Genomic DNA, 26,414 nt, shown 5'->3' with positions numbered 1-26,414 from the left:
TTTTCCATCAACCCCAGCACAGCCTTCGGGGACTCCCACATAAAAGTAGCACAGGAACCACGCCCCGGTCACCCCCAAATCCCCGCCTAACCGAGCACCCAGCCCAAGGAAGAGTGCACCTACCCCGCTAGGCTCGGGCCGGAGCGGGACGAGGTCCCCTCCTCATCGCCGGGGCTCCGAACGCCGTCACCGTCCCGGGGCGGCGGCCATGCCCTCCTGAGGGCACAGCCCGTACCTGGCAGACCCTGCCCGCGCTGAGGGCACCCGCCGGGTACAGCTGCGCTGGGCTCTCCCAGCTGGTCATTAACTCTGGGGTCTCCCAGCTGCTCATTAACTCTGTAATTAGCGAGCACCTGCCCCGCCCTTGTAAGGAAGCGGCCACAGGTGCTCGGCAGGCGGCGGGGTCGGTGTGGGGTCTGTGCCCAGCTCCAGAACGCTCGGCAGGGACGGGGTGTGGGACAGGGGACAAGGAGTGCCCAGAGCAGATTGTAGGTGCCTTACCTGCAACAGCCCGATGCAGAGAAAAAACAAATGCAACAAGGAATCACTGAGCGGGTCTGGGCACATTCAGACTGCACAAAAGCCTGCAGGGAAGAGGGTTGAAATTCTGGACTCACTTGCCTCAAATTTTTGTTAGATGTTGTTTTATTCTGATTTCTACTCAAGGATATCAGACTCGGTGTGTCTGATAACAAGAAAGATTTCACTGGTATACAATATTCATATCATATATGTCATAAATAGAATCATGAGTGCAGTGCTGTGGTATTCTCTGAAGAGAATATATACAAAAGTGCTGTTAAAAATCCAGTGCCTTTCCTGTATTGTTTCTGTAGCTAGAGAGGTACCTAAGGATTAACAGATTATCAGTGCATTAGCATTCATATCCTGGATAAAGTGTCTCTGGTCATTTGCATGGGCACAGACTGGTAACTTAAAGGCTCTATGCAATTGGATGCTAAATAATATTCAGAGGAAATTGAATTAGACAGGAGGGAAGAGAAATGTGACTGCCATTAAATCTCTAAAGTACATTCCTGGTTTATTCCCTCCCTCCCCCCGAGAATAATATAGCATTCAATTTTCCAATTATATAAATACATGAACAGTGGATTACTAGAGGCAGATAATTGAATATTTTGACTATTCTACAAGGGACCTTTCATATTTGAAGTGGGAGATGAATAGAGCATGCAGCATCAGCCTGTGGATGCACGAGCTATAAAAACCTCTATTAGATCCAGAGAGTATAAAGGTCTCCCATAGAGAGAGAGATCTTATCAGTGTTCAATATACAATAGTTAATTTATTCCACTGATATCAGGGTGAGCTCTACAATTGCAAAACCGGGATATTTCAGGCCACACATCGTAGTACTTCAAAGGTGCAGGGAAAGGCATTCACAGTCATAGTATTTCAAATCCGACTCCTCTGCAACTCTGTCTTTACAGGACATCAATCATGAGATGAGAGGAACTGTAAGCTATTTTCCAGTAACACACTGCCAATCGCAAGACAAATGTCAGATGTCACAAAAGGAGAAGTAACCATTTTTCAACCTGTGAATGTCTTCAAATATATTACAATGAAAGTGTGAAAAAAAATGACCCTTTCAGCTTCATTTGTTCTGACAGGTGCCAGACTTTGGAGTTCTGCATTTTATCTTCATACTGCAATAATCTTTATGACATTTGAACAAGGCTGAGGGCAGTGGCATTAGTTAGTCTACAATTGTCCTCTTATGTACAATACATAAAATTTCAAAGTCTGGCTGTTGAACTAGAAAAGATCATCTACTACTATTTTATTTGTGTTACAGAAAAAGGTAAGGAGAAGGGATGCCCACATCTGAGATTAACACATGCTGGGGACTAGTTTTGTGTGGGCTCAGCCTGACTCCTGCATTGCATTGCCATGCTGCTATTGCCAGTTGGGAAAAACACATTCTGCTTAAAACTGAAATCAGGAAAAAGCTCTACAAACATTCCCTGAAGTGAAAACTCACTTGATGCACCATGTGTGCATTTAGTCCCTGACTTGAAACAGGTAGACTCCCCCTCAGTGACATATTTTGGGGGCACCAGCCACTGGAACATTTTGACATGGAGCTCAGGGAATGTTCTCCAACCCAAAGTTCAGTGCCCATCTTACAGCTTTGCCATTTCTGATAGCATGGAGGACACTAAAACATAAGCCAAGTCATTAACATTAAAAGAGCAGAACAAAGGAGGAAAATCAAGCTCAGATGTAGCCATTCATAATTGTAATAAATGGGAGATCACAAAGAATTTCACTCAACACCCCTGAAGTTCCAAGTTATTCCTGTCCTTCCAGCCAGTCTCATGTTCTGCTTAGCCCCCACAAGAAGTGTGAGATCATGGAAGTCATGGTTCATTTCCTGGATAATCAAACCCCTCTGTCCAATTCCAGCAGTACAGCCCAGCAGTTCTGACACAACATCCTTAGATCTAATTTGTACAGAGTTACACGGTTATTTAAGGAAAAAATTAAGAATATGAGCAAAGACACAAAGAAGATCTGCTCTAGATGTTAGTGCAGGTCTCAAGAGGGTAACAAGCATGCAAAAGACAAAAAATTAGCAAACGTAGAATACAGTTAGTTTAGGCTAAAGTCAGTAACAAGGTTGGTTCCACTGGAATTTAGGTGACCTCTTAGGCCTTTACACTGTACAGCTTTCTGCAGAAGCAGTGCTGAATCCCTGAAGACAAAACCACCACTTGATTCACCAAATTTGACTTAAGAAAGTAAATCTCTTTCTGTGAATAAGTGTGAGCTTATTGGTTTTGTGGAAGCAAAAGGATAAACAGTTTTAGTTCTTCTTTAAAAAACTAACAGTACTTGTCATGGCAAAGACATGTACAAAGAAGTAGAAGCCAAAATATTATTTCAGTGCTTTAAGACTGACTTTAAAAAATAAGTACATAGAAATTGACCAAATCTGTATTTATTCCAACACCTACAGTCCAAGCCATGGAAAGAAGAGAGTCAAGGCCTGAAGTCTGAGCACAAGTGCAATTTCATATTTCAGTTCTCCAGTCTGGTATTTGTGACTGCAGTTCCTTCCTTGGTTGCTGTGACATGTCCTGTGCACACAAAGCAATGTGATTCCTCAGTCAGTGCAGCCAATCCCATGATGCTGGTTATCATCCCGTGTGGGTTGGTCCTTTTCCACACACAGGATGAACGCACAGTTTGTCACGGGATGTGCACAGTAAATCCCACAGAGAGGTGAAGAAATAGCCATTGTCAGAGTCATTATTTGAAAACGGGAGGTTGCAGAGTAGACTTTTTGAAAAGCATAAATAAAAAATACAGCTAAAAATAAATAATTGTCATTCTGAAATGGAGGGATTCCATCGCCAGTCTCTCCTCCAGCGGTACCCGTGCCCGGCCGGGGATTAACTGCCGGTCCTGTCCCGGCACATGAGCGCCCGGAGCTGGTGCGATGATTTCTGCAGCCGCAGCACCGGGGGGCCGCGGGGCCGGGCGGGGCCGGGGCCCGGCGCGGTGCCCGCTGCCCGCAGCGCCCCGCGGGGCTGCGCCAGCCCGCAGCTCCACACCAGGCGCTTCCCGTGCAGCGCGGCCAGGCGGCACTCGCACAGCTCCAGCAGCGACAGCACCTGCTTGTGCAGCGGCAGCGCCTTGTACTTCTTCTGGGCCAGGCAGAAGAAAGCTTCCACAAAGGCTTGCAGACACATTCCTGCAAGGAAAAGGCGCTCACGGGAGGCCGGAGTGCGGCATTTCTAGCAGCCTGCATTCCTCAGGGATAATACTATCTCTTGTTTGTTGTGGCAGCAGGGCCAAATGAGTGTGCGATGGGTGTGAACGCGAACAATCCTGCTCGTTCACATCTTTTCAGTTAAATGGCAGCAATGTGGAATGCCCAGAAAGCAAAGAAATTGTCCTTCAAAGACCAAAAGCCAAGGTTTTATTTGTGTCACACTCATTGGGTGTTTCAGGGCAGGCTAAGCCCCAGGCTGGGTTACAGATGGGTGACATTCCCTACCACTGAGGCAGATTCTGGCTCTGCAGACCTCAGCCTGCAATCCAGAGGCAAAGTGGTACAGCAAGAACCCATTTTAGGTTATCACACCATTAAACTGATGTAGTATTAGCCTTGATTTCTGCTGCCAAAATTATTAAGTTGAAACCAAATGAGACACACAGTAACATACTGAGCATCAAGGAAAACAATCCAGCTGGAGAGAAAAACAAGTTTTTGTCGGCAGCTGAATGGAGTCTTTTAGAGACAGATCTGACCCAAAAGTTCACACCAGGGTGTTATTTCAGTCTGTAGCACTAGGAAGGTAACCCCATTACCAAGTATCACCTTAGCAAGATATGAGTTTGTTTGAAGCACTACTTCCCTCCTACACAGCCTGCACCAGGTACAAACCCTTTTGTAGGTGAAGTCATACCCAGCAACTCCACAATAGTTGTTTCAGCTGAATGAAAAACAAACAGCTGAAGAGCGCAGTGCCAAAAAATGTCTCTGCTATAATACAACTGCTCTACCCCTTCCCACACAAAAGTCCCCTGCAGAAGCCCCGTGCTGCAGGGGAGACTCTTCAGCTGCTGTTCGATCACATCTCACTAATAGCACATTACCAGAGCCAAGGTGAAGAGGAGCTGAGTATTAACACTAATTATTGTATTTAAAACCTTGATGTAATACCTACTCAAATTCTTAATTAAGAAGCCAGACCCCAATTGGTTGTGCAGAATGCCACAAGCTCTCCCAGTTTGAACATACACTTAAGAAGATTATTTTAGGACGAGATATTGAAAGGTTTGGGGTTTTAACTGTGTTGGCTTATTGATGCTGTAGGAAAGGCACCTTTTCAAAATATGACAATTACATTCTGAAGTATAATTTCTCTCAACCAAGGCTGCAGCTGGGGTCGTTTACGATCTTGGCTGTAGAGCAGCTTGCAAAGGAATTGCTGAGTTATCTGAAAGCAGCAGCTGCCAGCTCAGTAAATTATTTTATCAGTCACGGTGAGCTGTAGGCAGGGAAAGCACCTCTGGTAACACACACACTTTCTCCCAGAAGTGACACTCATGTGAAGCATATTATGGAAAAAGTTAGAAGCTGTTCTAGAACAACAGAATCATGCTTGTCTTGGTTACAGCTGGGAGTGGGCTGAACATGAAGCCAACAGAAACAGGTGGACAGTTTGCGTTTCAACACCTAAAAAGCATCTGGTTCATTGACACCATACACAAATCTCTTCATTTTTGAAAGCCTGAAGATTCAGTTGCAAATCTGTTATTTTTCCTGGTGAAATTCTACCAGCCAACCACGTAAGTGATTTATATCCACCCTGAAATGCTAAATGCAAATGCTCAGATTTTATATAGCTGTGAAATTGAGGTGACCCTCACGTACCTAAAGCAATACTGCCCTGAAGGGTAACTGCCACAGCACTAACCAGGAGAATTGGTTGTGTATGTGCATGCCTCAGGTGTACATGGCTTCTTCCCATTTCTATCAATGTTTGAGGTGTACCTGAGCAACTAAAATTGAAAAAAATAACCCCAAAAGTCAGATTTCATAGTTTTTGAATACAAACCTGGGCTACCTGATTCCTTGTGGTCAATGCCCATGCTGTTCCACCTCCTTGTGATATCAATATACAGGATATCTACAGCTGCCATTGAAAAATTGCTGTTACTCAGTTTGCAGTTTCTGTTAAAAAGAAACAAAATAAAGATGAGATTTTCATTACATCCAAACTCCCAAGTTAGGAAAAATTCTGCAAGGGCAACTTGCAGGAGGAAAGTTTACCCATGTCATGTGTACAGAGCCACTGTAACGTGCTCAGTCTAATAAAACACACACAGCAGAGAGCAAACAAACCAGCATTCATTAAATGCTCCTATCTGAATGGAACAGGCCCAAACCCAGAATATTTCAATTAAAAATATGACCTGACTGTTACACAGAGCTTTCTCCCAGGGTATTGCCAGTACTCTGAGGCTGTAAGAGATGGAATTAATTGGTACCACAAATCTGCGCAGACTATCTGCACGAGGCAGGGTTTGCACAGAGAAATACCCTTTTATTTGTTTGCCTGATCCTGTTTGGAAAGGGCTGGAGGAAGCTTTCAGGCACAGCCTTGCTCCTCCATGCCTGAACACCGACAGGATTTTCCCTTCATGGAGTGGAACCTGTGTGGAGAGCAGCCCTGGGTGCAGCCCTGGGTGCAGCTCTGGGTGCAGGGCTGGCACTTTTTGTGTCCCAGTGTGCAGTGTGGTGCTGATCAGCCCTGGAACAGCCCCATTTCCAGCATTTCCAGATGTCTGGCAGCCTGGCTGCCACCACTGCCCGTGCCAAAGAGCTGGCCAAAATTTCTTGCCAGAAAAGAAACAAAAAAAAATTTTAAAAACCCACCTCAAACTCGGCCAATTGAAGCAAATCTCACTCTTTAGTAACCTCAACAGAGCTCCCTTAAAATAGAGTAAGGCCTTCCTAGATAGCCCAAAACCTCTCAGGCAGCATCCAAGCAAGGACTAGAAACAGCCAGCATTTCCCTTTTAGCTACTTTTTTAGAATGAATAAAACATAAAAGGAAAACAGATTTTGATGAGCCAGAATTTGGGTGGACAGTCTTTGCAAGCACCTGCCCACACACGAAATCCCACTCATGTACCATTTTTTTCCTGAAAAGTGATTCAACACACAGAAACCTGACCTCCCTTCTGAAATGAACAGCAATGACAGCTCTTCAAAAAAGGGCCTTATAGCTGGCATAGATGCTCTGGGAGAAAATAAACAAAAATATCTGCCAGTATTAAAAAGTTTAATTTAACATGCATTAAGAAACTGAAAATGCTGTTTCATTGAGCTATGGCAATTTATCTGAATGTTCTTGAAAGAAAATGTTGGCATTTATTCTGTGTTCCTCTGACAAGTGCCAAAATAAGGCTGGATAAAACTACAAAAAATACAGAACTGGATGCAATCCTGTGCTGGTCTGTGGATAGAGCAGATGCCTTCAGACATTTTCTATGTATCATCATTTGTATAAACCAAGTTGTTTTATATTCATTCCTGAATGCTAAATGCATCTGCATAGAAACAGGATCTGTGCTTTAAGAGTACATCTGCTGCTGCTGCTCATTTCTTTTGTCATAGTCAATGAAAGACAGAAAATGAGGTATTTGTACCATGACTAGAACAGATACAGCCATAAAAAACAATGAAAAAACCCTCCTAAATAAAAAGTATGTGAAAAAATAAATTGAGTTCCTTGACATTGCAAGGTGCAATTTCACAATGCAAATCCTCCCTGCACGGTGCATCAGGAACTGGCATTTGGGAATCCTTCCTGCAGCCTGGGGCGGCCAGCAGTGCCCCCACAGCTGACAGAATCACATCAAGTGACCCAATTTCAGTTGTCACTTCCTCACAATGATATTTCCACCATTTACTGGGAACGTGACATGCTGATGAAGATGGCAAATCGTATCTGCCAAAGTATCACTGATCTGCTGTCAAATAAAGACCCAACTTCCTCCCAGACACACACTCATAGGTCAGCTATTCCAGGAGCTGGGATTGATGAAATGTATTTGAGAACAGAGCAGGCACTGGCTCCACGTTGGAAGGCATCACCCAGCCTGCAAGCTGAGAGTGCCCCTGCCAGGGACCCCTTCCCCACTGACCTTATGAAGGTGCGGAACCCCGTTGGGCCCAGCTTGGTGGTCCCTTTGACGCCGAGGAAGCGGATGAACAGCGCGGCCACCCTGTCCACGAGGCGCAGGTAGCTGAAGTGCCTGGCGTACTTGGGGAACACCTGCTTGAGGCACAGCGAGGGCAGCGCGGCCTCGGGGCTGGGGGCGGCTTCTGGCAGCTCCTCGCTGGCTCCTGGGGCCTGCTCCGGGCTCTGGCACCTGCACAACACACAGGGGTCAGCCTGGGAGGGAGCTGAGCTCATCCTGCTACAGGGACACCTCAGAGCTCAGAGCCCACCCTGCTACAGGGACACCTCAGAGCTCAGAGCCCATCCTGCTACAGGGACACCTCAGAGCTCAGCCCATCCTGCCACAGGGACACCTCAGAGCTCAGAGCCCATCCTGCTACAGGGACACCTCAGAGCTCAGCCCATCCTGCCACAGGGACACCTCAGCCTGTGCCAGGGCTGGGCATGCCAGCCCCAAGGACTCACTGAGGGCTGCACTGGGGCTCTGGGGAAGGGACCAGGGATTCCCCATCTCCAGAGAACCCTGCCCAGCTTCCCTCCATTTGCTCCTCTGCCGTGGGATTTCCAACAGGCCAGGGGAGGAGAACAGAACTGAGCCCCACTCTCTACAGCTGCTCGTTAGAATTAATTGTTTTGACTGACACAGCTGAGTCAGGCAAATGAATGAAAGGTCAAATATAAGGTAATGCTTCTGTTGCCACACAGAAAAAAGCAAAGCTTCATTTACATACTAATGTCTGACCTCAATACATTCGTTTCTCTAATTCTGCAGCTTATGAAAGATCACTCTTTAGAAAAGATCAACTGTAGTGCCGCTTTAAAAAAATTTAAATTTTAATAAAGCTTATGGAAATGATATCTAAGACTACTTATCTTTTATACATGATTACTAATTTATTAATGTTTCCTCCATCTATGTTTTATTCCTTTCTTTCTGACCAGCCTTAATCTTTATGCAAATACAAGTTGCTAAGGGACAAACAAATTTCCAACTACTAATTAAAGGCTTCAAAATTTGCAGCATTTTGTACACTTGTATATAAAATTTAGCTGTCAAAATTCAGAGTAAAATTAGGTAAGAATCACAATATTAATATTTCTAAGAATGCTTACTTGATGTATTTTACATTTAGGGCATTGCTAGAAGTATAAATTAAGCAATTTCAGTATCAGCTTACAACTGCTTACCTAATAAAAGAAAATACTATGTTCTGGATTCTGAAGCTATAATTATTCCCTCAGCTGAGCCTCTATTCTCCAAGCAAGGACTATGTTAACATAGTTAAAAGCAGAGGATATTTTGCATGACAAATGTATCTATCCACCCATTTATCACCACAGAATATGGACCTCCCACAGAACAGGTAAGTGTTTGTACCTGGAGCGTGTAGGAAGGAAATCTATTTGTGTGCTCATTCACAGAAATAAATCATTTAGGAAACTAAGGCCAAGCCAGAGCACTGTCTCTGCATTATCAACCATTCATGAATTTGCTTTTATGAACTAATCCCATTATTTTATTAACAGAGACTTCCAACACTCCCAGGATGTCATAGCAAGCAGTTTCATGGTTTGCCTGCATGTTGTGTGAGTAATCAGCTTTTGTTTTGTTCTGGCCACTCTGAGTGCCATTTGTAGAAAATGAATATTCATCCCCTCTTCACCCTCTGGCAAAGTGAAAAAACATCAATAGCACAAGAATTTCCACCTTTCAAAATAATAATAATATAGTTGCACAAAGATAGAAGTATTAAAAGAATGTTAAACCCACAGAGCAAGAGATTTTTGACATTATGGTGAAATAATTATGGCTCTTATATAGAGTTCATTCAACACTTTGGAGAATGCTTTGAGGCAGGCAGAGCAGCCCCAGTAAAGAGTCCATATTTCAAAGAGCAGAATCAATCAAACACGAGGACTGATAATCACCACAGTGTTGGCAGACAACGAACTTCTGATCACACCAAATACATTTTGAAAACACAGCAGCTGTCCTGTCTCTGGGAAGCAGAAAATGCTGAAAGCAGAATTTCCATCTCTCTCTGAGAGAAAAAAACCCCAGTTTCTCATTTACAGAAATAAATCGGGTAAATCACCTCAGTCAGATTTTGAAGCTCACCGGCAGCTCCCAGGCCTGACAGAGGTGTCCCTGCAGAAGGGTGAAGGGCACAGAGCACACTGCTGGTTTTGGAGAGCTGGCAAACACATTTTAGGTGAATCCACGGGTAAAATGTACTCCACAGCTTTGCCATTGGAGTAAGGAACCCAAAATAATGGATGGGACTGTTGGAAAAGAGAAGGCCAAGCCCCTGCAGCCTGCCAGCAGCCATCCCAGCAGCTCTGGGCTCTCTGCTCTGTCCCTCGAGTGCTGTTTGTCTGCCACAGCCATCAGCCCCCTCTCTGAGAAGGATGGTTCACTGCCTCTTCAGACTGATGGATTTATTATAAAAATAAACACTTCTCATTAAAGATTAAATAGCTTTTGGCAGGAAACAGAAGACTGGAAAGTTTGCTGCCTTCACACAGTGTTAATGAGTGTTTCCAAGATGTAGAAACTTGGCAGGGATCCTGCTCTGCTCCACACCAGGGACCCAAAACCAGGGATGAGAACATTACTGACATTTCCATTTCATATGCAGAGAAGTCTAGAGCTGTGATTTGATCTCTATAGCCCTCCCTAATTTATAGTTTAAATAATTAAAGGAGAAATGCATCTGAGGAGTCTCAGGTGCTGAAAAAACCCAGCTATTTCCTAATTATTAATTGAGATTCTTTACTTCCAACTTTCTCCTCTTAAGAATAATGGTGGTATCATTCTGTATTCACTACAGATTTATTATTCTTAATGTAACACAAGCAGTGAATGCTTATGTTATTACCTGTCAGCTATGAGTGCAGCAGAAAATATGGCATTACTGTAATGAAATAATAGATAAGCAATGCAAATCCTGCACCCAAAGACTTTGTTCCACTGCAGCAAAAATTATTACAGAACAAAGATCATTAAATATAGTCCCCAATACTTTATTTTCTGTGGAGGTAGCTGTTATTATTCCTAGTAGATTTATTTGTGTTCACTATTTGCTTTCAAGGTACTCATGTGCCTCATTATTTCTCCAGAGTTTCTTTTGTTTCTTTAGAAAAGTGTGCCAGAGAAATAATAATGCAGGATAGAGCAAAGGCAAAGCAGCTGTAAAGCCTGGGAGTATACTGAAATTAGACCACCAAGTGTCTTACATTAGAACAGAAAAAAAAAAATAAAACCCCAGGATATTTCTTCCCATGTGGAAATTATTCTTAGAAAGCAGTTGTGCTTATGCTGGGACAGAAAAGGAGCTTTACCCTGCCAGCCAAGGGAGCAGAAAGCAGCACTGCAATTGCATTTTATCAGCCTTAATCCTCCTATTAAAGCAGGTGAATTCTCATACACAAAATAACACTCCTGATGATTACACTGCTATTAAGCCACGTGACTTCATGCTTTCATTTTGTGGCCACTGGGTGCTAGGCAGTTTTATTGCTTTCTCAGTGTTTCAGAGACTAGAGACCAATTATTACTTAAAAATAAGCCAATCATCTCTCTTGCTGAAAGATGACTTGCAGCAGAAGCTAAATTATAGAGAACATCACTGCCCCCAATACATTAATTTCTGTCACTCTGTCACTGTAAAATTTACAGCAGATATAATCTCTTTGAAGGGGGATCAAGTCATAGAAACTACAAGCCTAGTTTTAAATAGAATTTTAATTTTAATGAAAGCTTCAGGGAATGATGTTTATGCTGCTTATCTTTCATACCTGGTGATTAAGTTAATTTATACTTAATGGAAGAGGATATTTCTAATCCCCAGACAGGCTCAACATCTGTCTGTGACTATGTTTTTGGAAGCCTTAAGCTGCTTGTGATTGATGTAATAAAACCAGGATCCTGCAGAACTGACACCTGAAGGATATCTGTATGAGGGAAAATGTTATTTTTCTGCTCAATGCCTCTGCTTAAGTCAAACCAAAATCCAAGCACTTAATATTGCTGTCCCTTAAAAACCTGCTTTGCACTCCCTCACCATTATTTGAGTATGAACAGGGCAATAAGCAAACAGTTCTCAAATATGTTTATGATCCAATATTCACTCATCATGTGCAGTGCCTGAGACATGGAACTTTCTGATGGCCTGAAGCTAATGAGAATAATAAACCTCCTGCAAAAAAACCTGTGAAATAGTCTCCATTTTTCCTTCACTTCTCTTTCCATGTCTATTTAAAACCAAATGTTAGCAAAAATAAATGCTTGCATTTATCACATAATTATAACAGGGAAAAATGTCTTGAAATGTAAACACCTTGCCAGAAAAAGATAACATTTTCAACTTTGTCCTAAGAAATCACAGTACTTTCAAAGGAAAAAAGACAGGTATTTCAGCTGTCATTTATACTCATGTTATTTTAAATTCTAATTCTTACAAGGCACTTCCATGTAAGGACTTTGCAGTGGTGTTCAGGGCTATAATCTGTGTGTGCACATCCATTTATTCCATTCACTGCTACCTCTCTGAGTCTGTGCTGGGGCCCAGGACTCCCTCTCCCCACTCCAAGGAGGGATTTGTCTCTTCCCTGGTGAGGTGATGCACCTCAGCCTGCCCTTGCCTGATCAATTGGTTCTAACATCTTCCAGGCTGCATGAAATCTGATTTTTGAAATCAATTTGTTCATGGCTTGTGCCATTGCTGAGAGAACACAGAGTACACACCACGACTCAGGAGTCACATGAGGACCTGGAGACCAGCACAAAGCATTCATGGCTCCCCCAGATATTTTATACAAAACTCTCACAGCTGGTTGCAGTTTTAGTTACACATAACACAGAGATTGTAAAAATATCCAGGAGACAGGTAAGAAATGAGACATTTTTATACCATATACACATAGCCCTGCTGTACATGCAGACATAAATACACACTGTGTAACTACAATTTCTGTTTGTGGTATATACCTGTACACTTATGCCATGAAAACTATCTGGTGTGAAGCAATTCAGTATAAGAGAGATTACAGAAAATTAGAAGTTATTGGAGTTTACATTACAGAGCAACTGGGAAAATTGATTTAAAGGCAAAGTTGTTTCTGTGCAGCACAAACACTCCAGAAGGTAAAAGGGAAAAAATGTCAAATTAAATACACATATTTCTTTCATTTTAGACAAGGCAATTAAGCTAATATTCTGAAAATTAAATTTCATTCAAGAAGCATTTAACTGAAGATTAGTAATGGAAATTGTGCATATACAAAAGCCAGGAAAAAACTCTACAGTCGAGAGTGCAGCTGAATCACTGCTCCTGCAGTAAGATACCACCCAAAAACTAGATTATGTTAGCAAGCTACAGGCTACCTAGAGGTGAAGATGATTTTGCTGATAGCAGAAACTCAGCTCAAATGATTAACATACTGAAGTGTCAGGAAAAAATCACTTTGCACTCAAACCTACCTATTAATGCCCTTCCCTGTGTGAACACAAAAATTCAGTGAACCCCCCTGGACAGGAAGGCACACACAGATGTTGCCTTTAGCTTTAAGAGAGGGGGGGAAAAAAGTGGTTTTAACTTCAAACTACAACAGCTTTCTTGTATTGAAAACTAAAGAGGAAATTATAGGGATGATCTCTAAGGTCCCTTCCAGCAGAAGGCTGACTCCACCAAACACTGCAGTAAACACTTCAGTAGTTGATGAATAAAGTCAGAATTGCTTTTGTTTTATATCCTCCCCAATGTAACTGGAGCACATCTCTGACCATATTTAACCTGAATTTTCACTGGTTCCAGCTGAAGCTGCCCCTCAGCAATGCCTGGATACAGCAAACATCTGCATGCAACACAGCTCCCAGGGATGCTCTGAAGTCCTGCTGAATTCATGGTTTAAGAAACAAAGCAAAGCAACCCAAAGCAGCTTCATTTGTTAGAATTCAGCCAAAGCAGGAGCAGGCAGCAGAGGAGCTCCAAGAGCTGAGTCCCAGCCAGAGCTGCTGGGACAGTGCTGAGGGACACAAAGTGCATCTCAACCTGCCTCAAACCAGGCTCCCCTAGCACCAAGACTCACTGACAATCTCTAATCAGATTACTGAACCCAAAGATGTATTCAGACCTGCTGCCTCCACGTTCATTTTGATGCCACATGGAAGGAGATGAAGCAGCCACCCCTTTACTCCTGACCTCCTTTCTTTTTGGGCAAGCCTTGGATGTTACAGCAATCCTGTGGCTGCACTACAAAAACCTGAGGAAAGTGACATAATTTTCCTTTTCTCTGTACTTTATCACAAAGGCTTTCTTTTTATGTAAGAATCATTGTAGAGAGGAAAAAGCAAAAAAAAAAAAAACCCTTCTTAATGATCAAGTCAAAATGTAATATGGTGTGAATATCTAAGAGATGTAATTGCTAGAGCATGTTTTGATACATTCAAATGTTGAGGAAGTTCAGGTTTTATGGAGACATAGGTCACATTCCTTAGCTTATCTCCATTCCTTCCTCTACTGCTCTCAAGAGAGAAAAAAGAAAGAAAAGAGATGTCAATAAAAAACTAATTAGATTAGCTGCATCTTAAAACACTGTGATTCAAGTCTAATTGGCCAAAGTAGTCTCCAGTCCCAATTTGATAGCTCAGCCCCAGAGCTGGGCTCACCCCAGAGCCAGGGGCACTGCACACACCAATTACTGCTAAAGCACACCACAGGCTTGGGCCAATTAATTCCACAGTGCTGAAAATGAAACCTTTTCAAGTCCTGCAGCCCATATCAGTTCTTGTCCATTAAAATTTCCAAATGAGCTGGGCCTGTCATCCTCTCACTTGCTGAGTACATTGGAAGCACTTCCAGCTGTCCCTCAATACGGGGTCATTGCAAGAGATTCAGAATGAGACTGAATTCACTCTTTATGTGCAAGTTAAAGTACAGCCTGTCCAGTCAGGATGTGAGTGCTTGGAATACAGTGTGTGAGCAAGCACAGCCCTGCTTGCAACACTGGACTGGGAATAACAGCACTTTTTGCAGTGGTGAAGGCTAAAATAGGAATAATCATAAATTAATCTGTATCTACGCAAGGGAGGTGGTTTTAGCTACTTTAAAAGAAATATTATTACCCATTTTTAGTCAATTAAACCATTTCAGATTATATTTCAGATTATGGCCACTTAGAAATTAAAAGATCTATCATCACATTTAATTATCTTTTTTGTGCTGGGACTTCTGCCACAGCACATTCAAATTATTTGCCAATGTTCTGCACTGTGTATTTTTTGTTGATGTAGTACAACATAAGTGGCTCCTAAAACCAATGTAGAACTGTTCTGTCAGTCAAGCACTAGCAGATCCTTCCCTTTATGGAGGGACATCTCACACTGTAGTTCATAGAATTTCCAATAGGGCCTGTCCTAATCAATGGGAGAAAGGTTAAATGCTCTTAAGGATGTAGCAGATAAATAATTGGAAAAGCAAGAACAGACAGCAAGGATCAAGATACCACAACATCTGCTTCACAAAACTGAAGAGAGTCATTGAGGCAAGTTCCTTGAGCAGGATGAGAAATAGCAGTAGAAATAAATACTCTCAACTACAGAAAAACCAAGTTAACATTTCAGTAATCTGAACTGAAGGAACATTGACAAACATCACATTTAAAAGTCTCCCTCACATGTCTAAGTCATCAAAAGCTGCCTGGGCTAATGTAACAGACACGAATTGATAGTGGAGCTGGCAGATTGCCTGATGAAGGACTGAACCAGAAATCCCTGTAGGAAAGAGAAAGGGGCTAATTCAATGTGCTTCCAAAGGGCTTTGGCAGAATGAGCCTCAGTATGAACGCTGGGTCATCTTGACTGATGGAGAAAAGAATTGTGTCAGCCTCCAAAATGAACCAGAGGAGGAAGATCAATCTCAAGAAAGCCACACATATGAGTTTATACAGTCTCAGGCAGAAAGAAGGCTGGAGTGAAGAGGTGGTGCTTGAGAGGCATCTGAATAGCTGCAAACCTGAGCAGACTTGCAGGATGCAGGAATCAACCCAAAGCTCTGGCAGTCAGCCCATAAAGTCAATTAGCAAATGGAAACCCAAACAGTGATATTTCCATAGCTGGGTTTATTACATGCTTATTTTGATAGGCACTAAACTCACTCCATATAATGCAGAAGGCACTGACAGCCCTGAGTAATGAATCCCTGAGGAGCAGAATACAGCTGCTCACAGCAGCAGAGAGGAAGATGCAGCACAGGCAGCCTGAAGAACAGCCATTATTTCCTGATCAGTGAGAGCTGCAGCAGCAGCAGCCCCCACCCAGCCTCTCCACATGTCTGTGCTCTGAGCTTCTGACCCTCTGCAGCCACCCCTGTCACCCAGTCACAACCCTACAATGCAGACAGTGAGATAAACACAGTAATAAATGGCAAGAATGACTTTATCACCAACACTATCTAGGCTAATCACACTCTCGAGACATCTCTGCAGTGTATTTTCATTTTTCCATTAAACATGACTCTAACATCAGGGGAGGTTATGAAACCGAAGAAAAATATCTGGAAAATAAATGGAATACATCTGAACAGGTGATTTCCTGACTTTCCTTAAGAAAGTACAAAATTGCTCCTAAACATCAAGAAATTAAAAACAGCATTAGGATTTGGAAAACGCCTTTGGAACATACAAAAGAATGACCAGAAATTAATTCATGTTTTCATTAAACACAGATGCCATTCTCCTCCTAGAAACTATTCACTTTTTCCTCTATCATGGAAAGGAATCATTTCAAGAGCCGAAGTTGTGTAATCAACACAGTGGAAAAAATGAACCACCCCGTTTTGAGCAAGAAAAGAGGAAGATCTTTTGCGTAGCAATTTCTACAAAACCTTGTTTTGACTGAATTTCTTCCTAACACCAAAAGAATAAAATAAAAAAGTCAGTCTGACAGACATTAATATTTACAGGGTGCTCACAGAACAGGGTGACATTAGCCAATGTTTGCATGCTGATCTTGCAAAAATGTGAGAGCAACCACATTGGAGTTCTTCCTACTCAGGAAATTAGTTAATCATATTTGACATTTTCTAGAGCCACAGGACCCAGAGAAGAGAATTGTACCTGACATCTTTTAAAAGGAAGGGAAAAAAAATCAGAACATCACAAATAAATTTCAAGGCTGGTTTCAAATGGAAAAAAAGCACTGCAGTGTCATGTACAGAGAAAGCACCCAAGAAAAGATAAACTAGCAATGAAACAGCAAGGGCGTGCTAGGTAATAAACCAAAGCATTCCATTTGGAGGGCACAAGGAATTGATTGTTTTTGTAACAGCCATAGATTAAATTACATTTCATTTCCAAAGTGTTTCAATTCTTTCTTCTGTCAATGGCTATTTCAGAGCTGAATAAAAGTCATTATATTACTTAGGGACTGCACCTTCATCATCTCTAGCAGGGAAAAAGCAGATTTTATTCCATGAGAAATAAACTCATATTTCTAATGACACACATGCCATAGTGCTATGATTTCTTTATCAAAAAAATAAAATGGTTCTTTTCTGTCTTGAAATATGTAAGAAACCAGGCATGGAAATGCAAGAGATCACACCAGGACACAGAGTAAACAACAGCAACCGAAATACAAAGGAGCCCTTATTGCTGGATTAATTAGCATTAATAAACCAGAGCATAAATATTTTTGACAGGACAGGAAAGCAGGTCATTAGCACTTTTGGGATGATATAAATGTTCCTCCTACAACATGCTGAGCACTCCTGCTCCAAATGATCCTGCCAGCTTGCCTTTATACCTCCCAACATCTGACATCCAGTGGAGAATACACAGCATTTACATGAGACTAAGATTCCTTTCTGCTCCTCCAATCTACTGCTATTTGAGGAAGAATAAATTGCTAATAATTAAACAAACAGTGAAACTAAAACCTTTTTACTACTATCAAGATTCCAAATTAGGCACAGAAAAATAGAAGTTTGCAAAGCCTTTAGAAATGGATTTTCTGTTGGAGGCACAACATACACAATGATTTGCATCAGTGATTATCTTAATTAAACTGCTGTTTACATAAGTAACGTTGATTTACTTTACATGTTGTTCGGTGTCATTAGACCATTCACTTAATTGTGCAAATTTCATTTAGCTGAAGCCTTCTCCCACCTTCAGCAGGCTGTGAGCAGCACCTCTGGTGTAAGGAGTGAATCCAGAGCAAGTTTAATAATTACCACACAAGCCTCAGACAAGTTTCAGTCACACAAATCACTGGGTTAGCTCCAGCATGTCAATGGCCTGGATGTTTGCCATCATCTGCTCAAGCCTTAAAATCCATGAGGACAGCACTGCCACACAGACAGAGCAAACATCAGTGCCTGCCATGAGATTTTATTAAATATTTTCATTTCTTAATGATGAGCGAAACTTGAGTTCCACATAAATGACTTAAAACTAGGAAAAGGTAATTTCTGCTGTGGAAGAAAAGCCACCATGTATATTTAATTACTGTGATTTGAACATGTATCAATGCAGGTTTTCAATCACTAATTGCTGGCAGTGCCAAGATGGTTACTACCAATCCCTGCATGTAAAGATTGGAGTTGTGTTGGAAAAATTAAGAGATGTGTGGAATGATAAACTGATCCTATCCAGCTTAACTTTTTTTCCCAATATTATACATCACACAATAGGAAGGAGGAAACTAATATCAAAACACCATGAAGATGAGGGAAAATTAAACTAAAAAAAATTCTGAGCTATTAATCCTTCCTGATAATGAAGTACTTCAGGATGACTTCTAAAACTCACTTTCATTTAGATGCCTCATTTATTTTAATCTGGGAGATAATTAGAAGGAAATCAAATTCTCCACAGCAGAATATTTACCTGAGATGCAGCTCAGACTTCTCAGTATTTCCCCTGTGTGTTCAAAGTCTATGTTATATATATTGCTAAAACCTTACTGAGATTAATGCCCTTTACTTAATTAGCATCCAAATTTGAGTCTGTGAGGCTTGCTGTTGGTTAGCTGTCAGAACAGCAATTCTTTCTGGGTTTTTTTCTGTCAATACTTGGCCAAGTTTTGGTCAGGAAGTTGCAGGCACTGTCTCAGTTCAGTAAAAAGCACGTGGGGGCAGCAGGGGGATGCCAGGGAAGGAGGGGCAGCTGTGCCAGAGCTCCTGCACATCCCCCAGCAGGTCCTGGGCACTGCCCTGGGCAGTGACTCAGGGTGCACACACCAATATCCATCTCCAAGGTGCTCTGGTAACCAGATTACCCTGCCAGAAAGGCTGCACCACTGATGAATTCCTGCTGGGAAGAGCCAGTGGTTTATCTCATCACCAACTAATCCTGTTAGGAATTATTTAGCACTCTAAATGTATCAGAGAAGAATCCTCAGCTGAGTGAGCCTTCCCCACACACTGGCGTCCTCTAGCAATTTATTTGTAATTACCACTTGCCTTTTTTCCATATCTAATATGAAGTTAATGAATGCCTGACATAACTTCAGCAGAAAAAACCACCACGACTAGTTACATAATTACGGGTTAAAAAATGATCTTTTTCAGCTCCATGCACTGAAGTAATCTTTAAGGGCAGAGGTTAAGTACAGGCAACACAGAGTACAAATTGCTTTGCAAAATGTTCTGTACACTGACCACAGCAACTTCTCTGTGTGGCACTGCCTTTGAAGGAAGAGTTTGATCTCATAATAATATTGCAGTAATACAGAACCTGTTAGTATTATCAGTCATGTCTTGTTCATGGGCCTCTGTCTACAAAAGACAGCAAATTTGCACTTGAAATCATTATAGAATGTGAATAACATTTCAAGTCACCACTAAGTGCCAAGAGAAGAGCAAAATGGATACTTTAGCATGGAGGCAGACCTATGAGCAAGAATTTCTAGGGAAAAAAATAAGAGAAAAAAATCACCCTTTCATGTCTTCAAGAACTGCTTAAAATTAAGTGTTTCATCAAAAAAAGATATGATTTCTCTCAGCCTGATCCCACCACAGGCATTCCTGTGCAAGCTGCTGCAGGCAGTTCTTCTCATTTCTAGATCATAGATTTAACTCTGTTTATTATCACAGATTAAGGAAACAATTTTTAAATACAATATTCATACTTTTCAGCTCCAATGGGGCAATTCATTCAGAGTAATTTGTGACTTTCAAGCAAATTAACACACAAATTTATGTCTCATTGCTATTTTGAATAAAAAAAAAGAAGCCTCAAGTGGAAGCGTAAATAAATAAATCTGAGTTTCTAAACTGTTTGCACCAGTTGAGAGTAAGATGTTCCAGGGAAACTGGTATATCCTCATTTACTATTAGCTTGTGGACCTTCTCAGGGAAAAACAATCTCATTTTTCTATTTATTGCAAGGCACTGATACAAAAGCAGGGAAAATCAGCAGACTTACTGAGTATCCTTCCTCTTCTTTTTCTGAGGGTCCACCAGCCGCAGAGTGTCCCTGATGACAGCAACTTTCACTTTCTCATCAACAGGGCTTGGGACATTTTCAAATACTCCAGGAGAAAGCTTTACATCACAGAGGGACACAGTTATTCACTACAGAACTAAGGGTGATTTATTCCACATGTGCTGAAACTCCATGTGCTTCATCTATATTTTAAATACACCATGATGGATTACAAAATACTTCCTCAAGGATGCACAAATACCTGCACATTTTCAGTATGATGTTACAACAAATTCCTCTAGTAAACTGAAATATTATAAAAAAGATTGTTGCTGATGTTATCATTTATATTATGTATACAAACATGAACAAGATTATTAACAATCCCCTAAACACAATTAACGACTGCAGGAGATGATGAATAAATGCATTTATGACAGAGATGATGGAGAGCTTTCACAATTCCAATAAGTCACATTTCCTATGTATAAGATTAGCAATGATTTCAAAGCAGAAAATTACAGAGAACCTTGGAGGTTTCATATTAGCAGACAGCTTTCATCTTTCAAACAAGGAAAAAAGCCCAGAAAGCCCAACCTAAGCAATTTCCTTCCAGTATCCCATTGAGAACTCTTACCTCTTGCTCATGTTCTATTCTCATGCTGGGGTTTGCATTTACTTCCAGTAACACAGGCTTCAAGTCTTTCATCAGGAGAATGTCAAACCCTAAAATCTGTGCATAACAAGCAATATGTCACTTCAGTTCTACCCAGGGTGTTCTGCAGAATGCAGTGCTTGTCCATATGGCAACACTGAGGAGGAATAAACGTTTGAGGGGCAGAAAAGAATTAACTGAGAAACTCTCCAGCGCTGAATAACTCCAGAAGCCACTTGGCTCCCATGGCAATGGCTCCTTTCACAGCACCCCATCCCTGAATGCTGCATCAGCCAACATGGAACCTTGGCACCCATGATGAGGGGGTCTGGAAATTGCCAGGATCAAAACTGTGTTAGGAACCTGCAAAGCTTCACTTCTAACATGTAGAAGATGGAATCTGGAGTGACAACTGTCACTAACAAACTACAGCCATCGAAAATCCTCTGTATCTCCTTAGGGCTGGCAGTAACACAGGTCAGGAGATTGAGGTTTGACTTGGGTGAGGAGCTCTGAGCTCCCACCAGTGAGCAGCACCAGAACTACAGAAACCCTTCAGAAAAGGCATTAAGCACCCAGAAAATTAATCTATGCATAGAAATAACTGCATTCCTGGCAGAAATTCCAACTTACCTGGAAGCAAGTTGGCCCAGGCTTTCCTGCTGGTATGTCAGACTGATAGTAAACTTTCAGTTCTGGTGTCAGTGCAATAATTGTTTTAATCACCAATGAAATTATATCTGACCAGAGCTTTTTGACATCAGCTCCTCTGGAAGACAGTCTGCAGAGAATGCTTGAAAAAGTCCTCTTGCTGCCAGTGTTTGCACTGGCAGAATGGATGAAATTGCCACTATGGATATTTAGTGAGTAGTTGGTTAAGTGCATAAAAACCTGGTGCAAATTTTTGAGAGTGGGTTCTTGATAGGGCTCTGTACAAAACCTAGAAAGTCCATCTTTGGCTATATAAATCTCTAAGGGTTCTAAGGACTTCAGCAGGACATAGAGGCGAATATCAAATTTCAGTTTGTCCACGAGCAGTGGTTTGCAGATGTACTCCTGCACCACAGCTGGCCTGCTCTGGATGCTCCCTGTCAGCCTGATGTCACTTGGGTCCTTGATGAGGTAGATTCCATCCCCCTGGCAGCCTCCATCAGGCTTTACAATGAAAGTGGGCTTCCAGGATGGATTGCTGTCTTTCATCGTACGAACCTAGGAGGAAAAGCATTGCAGTCAGAGGCACTAACTGGGCAAGGCAAGAAGGGCTGGGCCTGTGAAAGCCAGGCAACAAAAATAAATAAAAATAGCATGGATACATCACCAGAGTAGTAAACAGCATGCAGAAAAGGCAGAAGATGAACAGTGCTGACAAGCACAAGGAGAAACAAAAAAGCACAAGTAGGGAATTGCTAGTACAGATAAAAGGTCATTTTATTTAACAAGTCACTGTATAAATCATTTCAGGAACTTCTTTTTAATGTTCTATTCCAATTTACAGAAGGAAATGGGGTATATCTCATGAGATCCATCTTAGTAGTCACTAATGTATATGAAACTGCAAAGTTAAACTTTCATGCTGCATTTTGAACAACTACTGACAAAGACAATCATTAACTTCAGGAAAGGTGCCTTAGTATTGAGGTATGAATGCAAATACTACCTGAAGGAAAACTGAAGTAAAAATTTGTCACTAACAATACCTTTTTCCACCATCAGATACTCAGTGTTAATAAAACTGGGGAATGCTGAACCATGCACAGGTACAACCATGTCACTGACACATCTGCTGAACATCAGAGCTTTCGTGTTACGTGTGTATTTCCCACTACCTAAATAAATTCTAGTTTATTTATTACTTGTACAGCAAAAGTCAGAACTGCACACATGGGGATGCCTCAATCAGAAATGAAATTGAGAAAGAAAGGGAAGCCCTAACAAAAGAAAGCAGCTGAAGAAATGCAGGATGCAGGCTAGCAGGTTTATCAGCTACTCATGGGATTCAGGACAATAAATCACTCAAAACCTCTTCCTCCCAAACCAGAGGGATGTCCCAGCACTGACCACTCCCTCCTTGCACTCCCACGTTTTAGGGCCCCACCTGCAGCTGCTCTCCCTGCAGCCAGGCACGTGCTGAGCCCAGTCAGAGATCTGGTTCTACCCTGTGGCTCACCAACAACTGGAGATTTTAGAAGCCTGAGGACAAAGGCTAACAAAGAAAGAACAAATCAGTTGCCACCATCCACCCTGGAGAATGAAAGAGGAAAAAATCAGCCCACAGGAAAGGCTGAGCATGGTCAGATCACTGTGAGAGCAGCAATCTCTGCTGTACCATCAGTGCTGACCCCCAGGAAGGGCAGCTCTGTCAGCAGTGACATTCCCAGGGCCTCAAGGACTCCTGGCTCCACCCCACCCAGTTATTTATTTCACTCAGAGTCACACTGCTAAAAGCCTTCCTACCAGCTGCAGCAGGAATTCAAGATCCATTATCCAGACTAGGATTTTTCTCAGGGACAGGTGTCACACTGACTCAGTGAAAGATCCTTCTGCAAAATAGGTCACTCTGAGGGATAAATGCCTCAGTGGAGGTCAGGCTTACATAAATGGCATGTGGATAAATAGGTCCAAGTAGATCAGCAGGCCTAGATGAGCAAAGAAGGAAAGCAGGATTTATGTCCTAGTCTTTTTAGCACTATAGAATAATCTTCCCCTGATGTGACATTACCCTGCAGAGCAGAGGAGTTCTCTGGTTCACTGTTGTGAAAGTCAGCACCACCGAGAGACACGTGGATAATGTGAACCCTCTGTGAGCAAACACAGCCCCTGGGACTCCTGCTGAACACACAGAGTGCCAACTGTGCCCTCCTAGGGCACAAAACAGTGAAGGACCTCTGTGGCACCAGGAGGAGGAATCTGCCCCCAGTCCCACATCTGCTGCTCACCCCTCAGGCTGCGTCTGCTCTGCTCCAGCAGCACCTTCCAAAGGAGATGATGCTTCCCAAAGAGATGATGCTTTCCAAGAGATGATGCTTCCCAGGGACTATTGCTGAAGATGAAAAAGAACCTGCCTTTCAAAATATTGCATTCTAACCATCCCTGGTTTGTGAGATCGCTCTTCTCTTAAAATAACAAGCAAATAATTTTCTCCATCATATTCTATTCCATTTTTTTAAATGGACTAAAAGGCCTGGATATTATTCAAGCTTTCTAGTCCATCAAAACCTACACATGGCAGATAAAGATAGGCTGGTAGGGAAAGGGGGATAGTAATCCAGAGTAGTCTCAGTCTGTTTTTCAGCAGATTTACTGTCTTCAAGAAAACAGATGGTTTCTTGATCTTCAAGGAAATTCCCAACAGTCGTCTTCAAATTCTCTGCAATCCCCTCAACTATATTCTTTCAAATTCTCATTATGAGGGGGCTTGTCCAGACTTAGAAAATTCAGTCATGTAGGAAAATGAGTTTATATGAAATGAGATATTTCTGTGTCCTTTGCTTGACAGAAGGAAATTATCTTTAAAAAACATGTTAACCATTTACAGTTAACAGCAAGACAAGGGTTGGTGAAAATCTGCAGGTTTGGCTTCCACAAGGAAACACAGGCTGAATGAATATAGTATTCTGGAAAAAATGCACATAATGGGCTATAAGATCTGACAGCACAAAGACTGGAATATTCATGCCTATGCCTAAGAGGTATCCAAAAGCTGAAAACCTGATTAAACCACCAAAAATATGCTGTGCTGGAAATGAGACCATCCAAATTAGATTCTTATTAAAAATTAATCACACTGGCCTATTCATCATCCTCACAGACAACACAAAGAAGGAAGTATGAGAACAATCACAGTCCTGGTTTGAATCCCAAGCTAATTACTCTTCAGAAATTGGGATTTCATGTTAGAAGTAAGTCCTTAGCACACCCATTCCAACAGATTCTTCCCTGCTGGGGAAGGAGCAATGACTGCAGCACCTGAGAGGTTTGTTTATCTGTAATTCATCTTTTGTTACAGTGACACGTTAGTACAAAACATTTTAGGAAATAATTAATTGGTGAATATTGAGAATAGCTAAATAGATATTTATTTAGTAAAATGAAATTTTAAGCCGTTGATGAAAACACCTATCACCATCTCATTTCAATACAAATGACACTAAGGGAACTCCTTTTTGTTGGTATCTCCAGTATGAAGCTCATCCACCACAACTCCAGTGTAGTTTTCTCAATTACTGGCTTTCAAAGCACACAAGATTAATATTAGATTACCTGTAATGTTTTATACCTGAATCTAGGTATAGGGGAGAGCTGACAGCATTTGATTTCATTATTAACAGATTTGTATGAAGAAGTTCACTATCATGATTACAGAAGTGAGGCACAATAAGGATATTTGAAAATAAATTGTTTTGAAATGTTGTAGTGCATCAGGAGAGGCAGCAAGATTTCAATTCTCATGGAGTTTCTTCTTTCAATAATCATTTCTGTTACAGGCAAAATCTCACAGGTGTTCATTTCTCATCCAGCCCTTTGCAGCAAAATCCTGCACTACAAACAGCACCAAACCATCTTCTCATGTCTAACCTACACCTGCACTGACCCAATCTGACTTTTGATAATTAACATATTCCAGAGTGTTCCAGCTCCTCAGGGACATGTCTGACATGCAGGCACCACCAAAGCCCTGCCCACTTGTCTGCTGTGAACAAGCTGAAATGCAGGCTCAGGGAGCTGACGGTTTTGGCAGCATTAGGGTTGCAAAGCAAACAAAATCACATATGAACAAATAAACAACAGAAAAGACTGGAGAACTCCTGCTGAGAACTCACCAAACTGCAAGTGGAAAGTGCTCTGAACATTTTATGGTTCACAAGGGGTTTGGAATGTTTTGGGTTGTATTTTTTCTTGTTCTGGAGGGGTTACACTCCAAACTTGTGTTAAGTAGAACATAAACTCTTACAACATAAAATATAATGTTTGATAACAAGAACTATGCTTTTCTCCAACACAGATGGAAGAACATATGCAAAGGAAACTCCTAGGAGTGTGTTAGTGGACATCTGTTCCTCTTGGAACACAGGCGGCAGCGTGTGCAGAGCGGGAGCAGAGCAGCGTTAACTCGCAGCGCCACCTGGTGCCAGCTCACAGCTGACACAGTGTCACCGGCAGCTCGGTGTCACCGGGAGCCCAGGGTCACCTGCAGCACAGTGTCACCGGCAGCACAGTGTCACCGGGAGCACAGTGTCACCTGGAGCTCAATGTAACCGGGAGCTCAGTGTCACCGGGAGCACGGTGTCACCTGGAGCACAGTGTCACCGGCAGCACAGTGTCACCGGCAGCTCAGTGTCACCGGGAGCACAGTGTCACCTGGAGCTCAATGTCACCGGGAGCTCAGTGTCACCGGGAGCACGGTGTCACCGGGAGCACGGTGTCACCTGGAGCACAGTGTCACCGGCAGCTGGGTGTCACCTGCAGCACAGTGTCACCGGGAGCCCAGTGTCACCGGGAGCACAGTGTCACCGGGAGCACAGTGTCACCTGCAGCACAGTGTCACCGGGAGCACAGTGTCACCTGGAGCACAGTGTCACCTGCACCTCAGTGTCACCTGGAGC

At 42.3% G+C, this 26,414-nt stretch overlaps 1 protein-coding gene across 2 annotated transcripts in view; it reads right to left on the bottom strand.

Moving 5' to 3' along the window:
* Positions 1-633: 633 nt before the first annotated feature.
* Positions 634-26,414, bottom strand: part of TTLL11 (tubulin tyrosine ligase like 11) — a 33,983-nt gene continuing 8,202 nt past the window's right edge. The window contains exons 4-9 of one of the 2 annotated variants that reach the window (XM_054284466.1): positions 21,445-22,020; positions 20,794-20,889; positions 20,157-20,275; positions 7,690-7,917; positions 5,604-5,710; positions 634-3,721 (exon numbers count right to left, since the gene is read on the bottom strand). In XM_054284466.1, coding sequence (XP_054140441.1) covers positions 3,420-3,721; positions 5,604-5,710; positions 7,690-7,917; positions 20,157-20,275; positions 20,794-20,889; positions 21,445-22,020 — 1,428 coding nt within the window. In that variant the 3' untranslated portion in view covers positions 634-3,419. Of the gene's footprint in view, positions 3,722-5,594; positions 5,711-7,689; positions 7,918-20,156; positions 20,276-20,793; positions 20,890-21,444; positions 22,021-26,414 lie in introns of both variants that reach the window. The other variant, XM_054284467.1, reaches the window with a different exon arrangement.

This window comes from Melozone crissalis, unplaced genomic scaffold, assembly GCF_028551555.1.
Source record: "Melozone crissalis strain CALT ecotype California unplaced genomic scaffold, PUWL_Pcris_2 ptg000041l_1, whole genome shotgun sequence".
NCBI lineage: Eukaryota > Metazoa > Chordata > Aves > Passeriformes > Passerellidae > Melozone > Melozone crissalis.
Note: the sequence above shows the minus strand (reverse complement) of the source record. Positions and strands in the feature narration are given on the sequence as shown.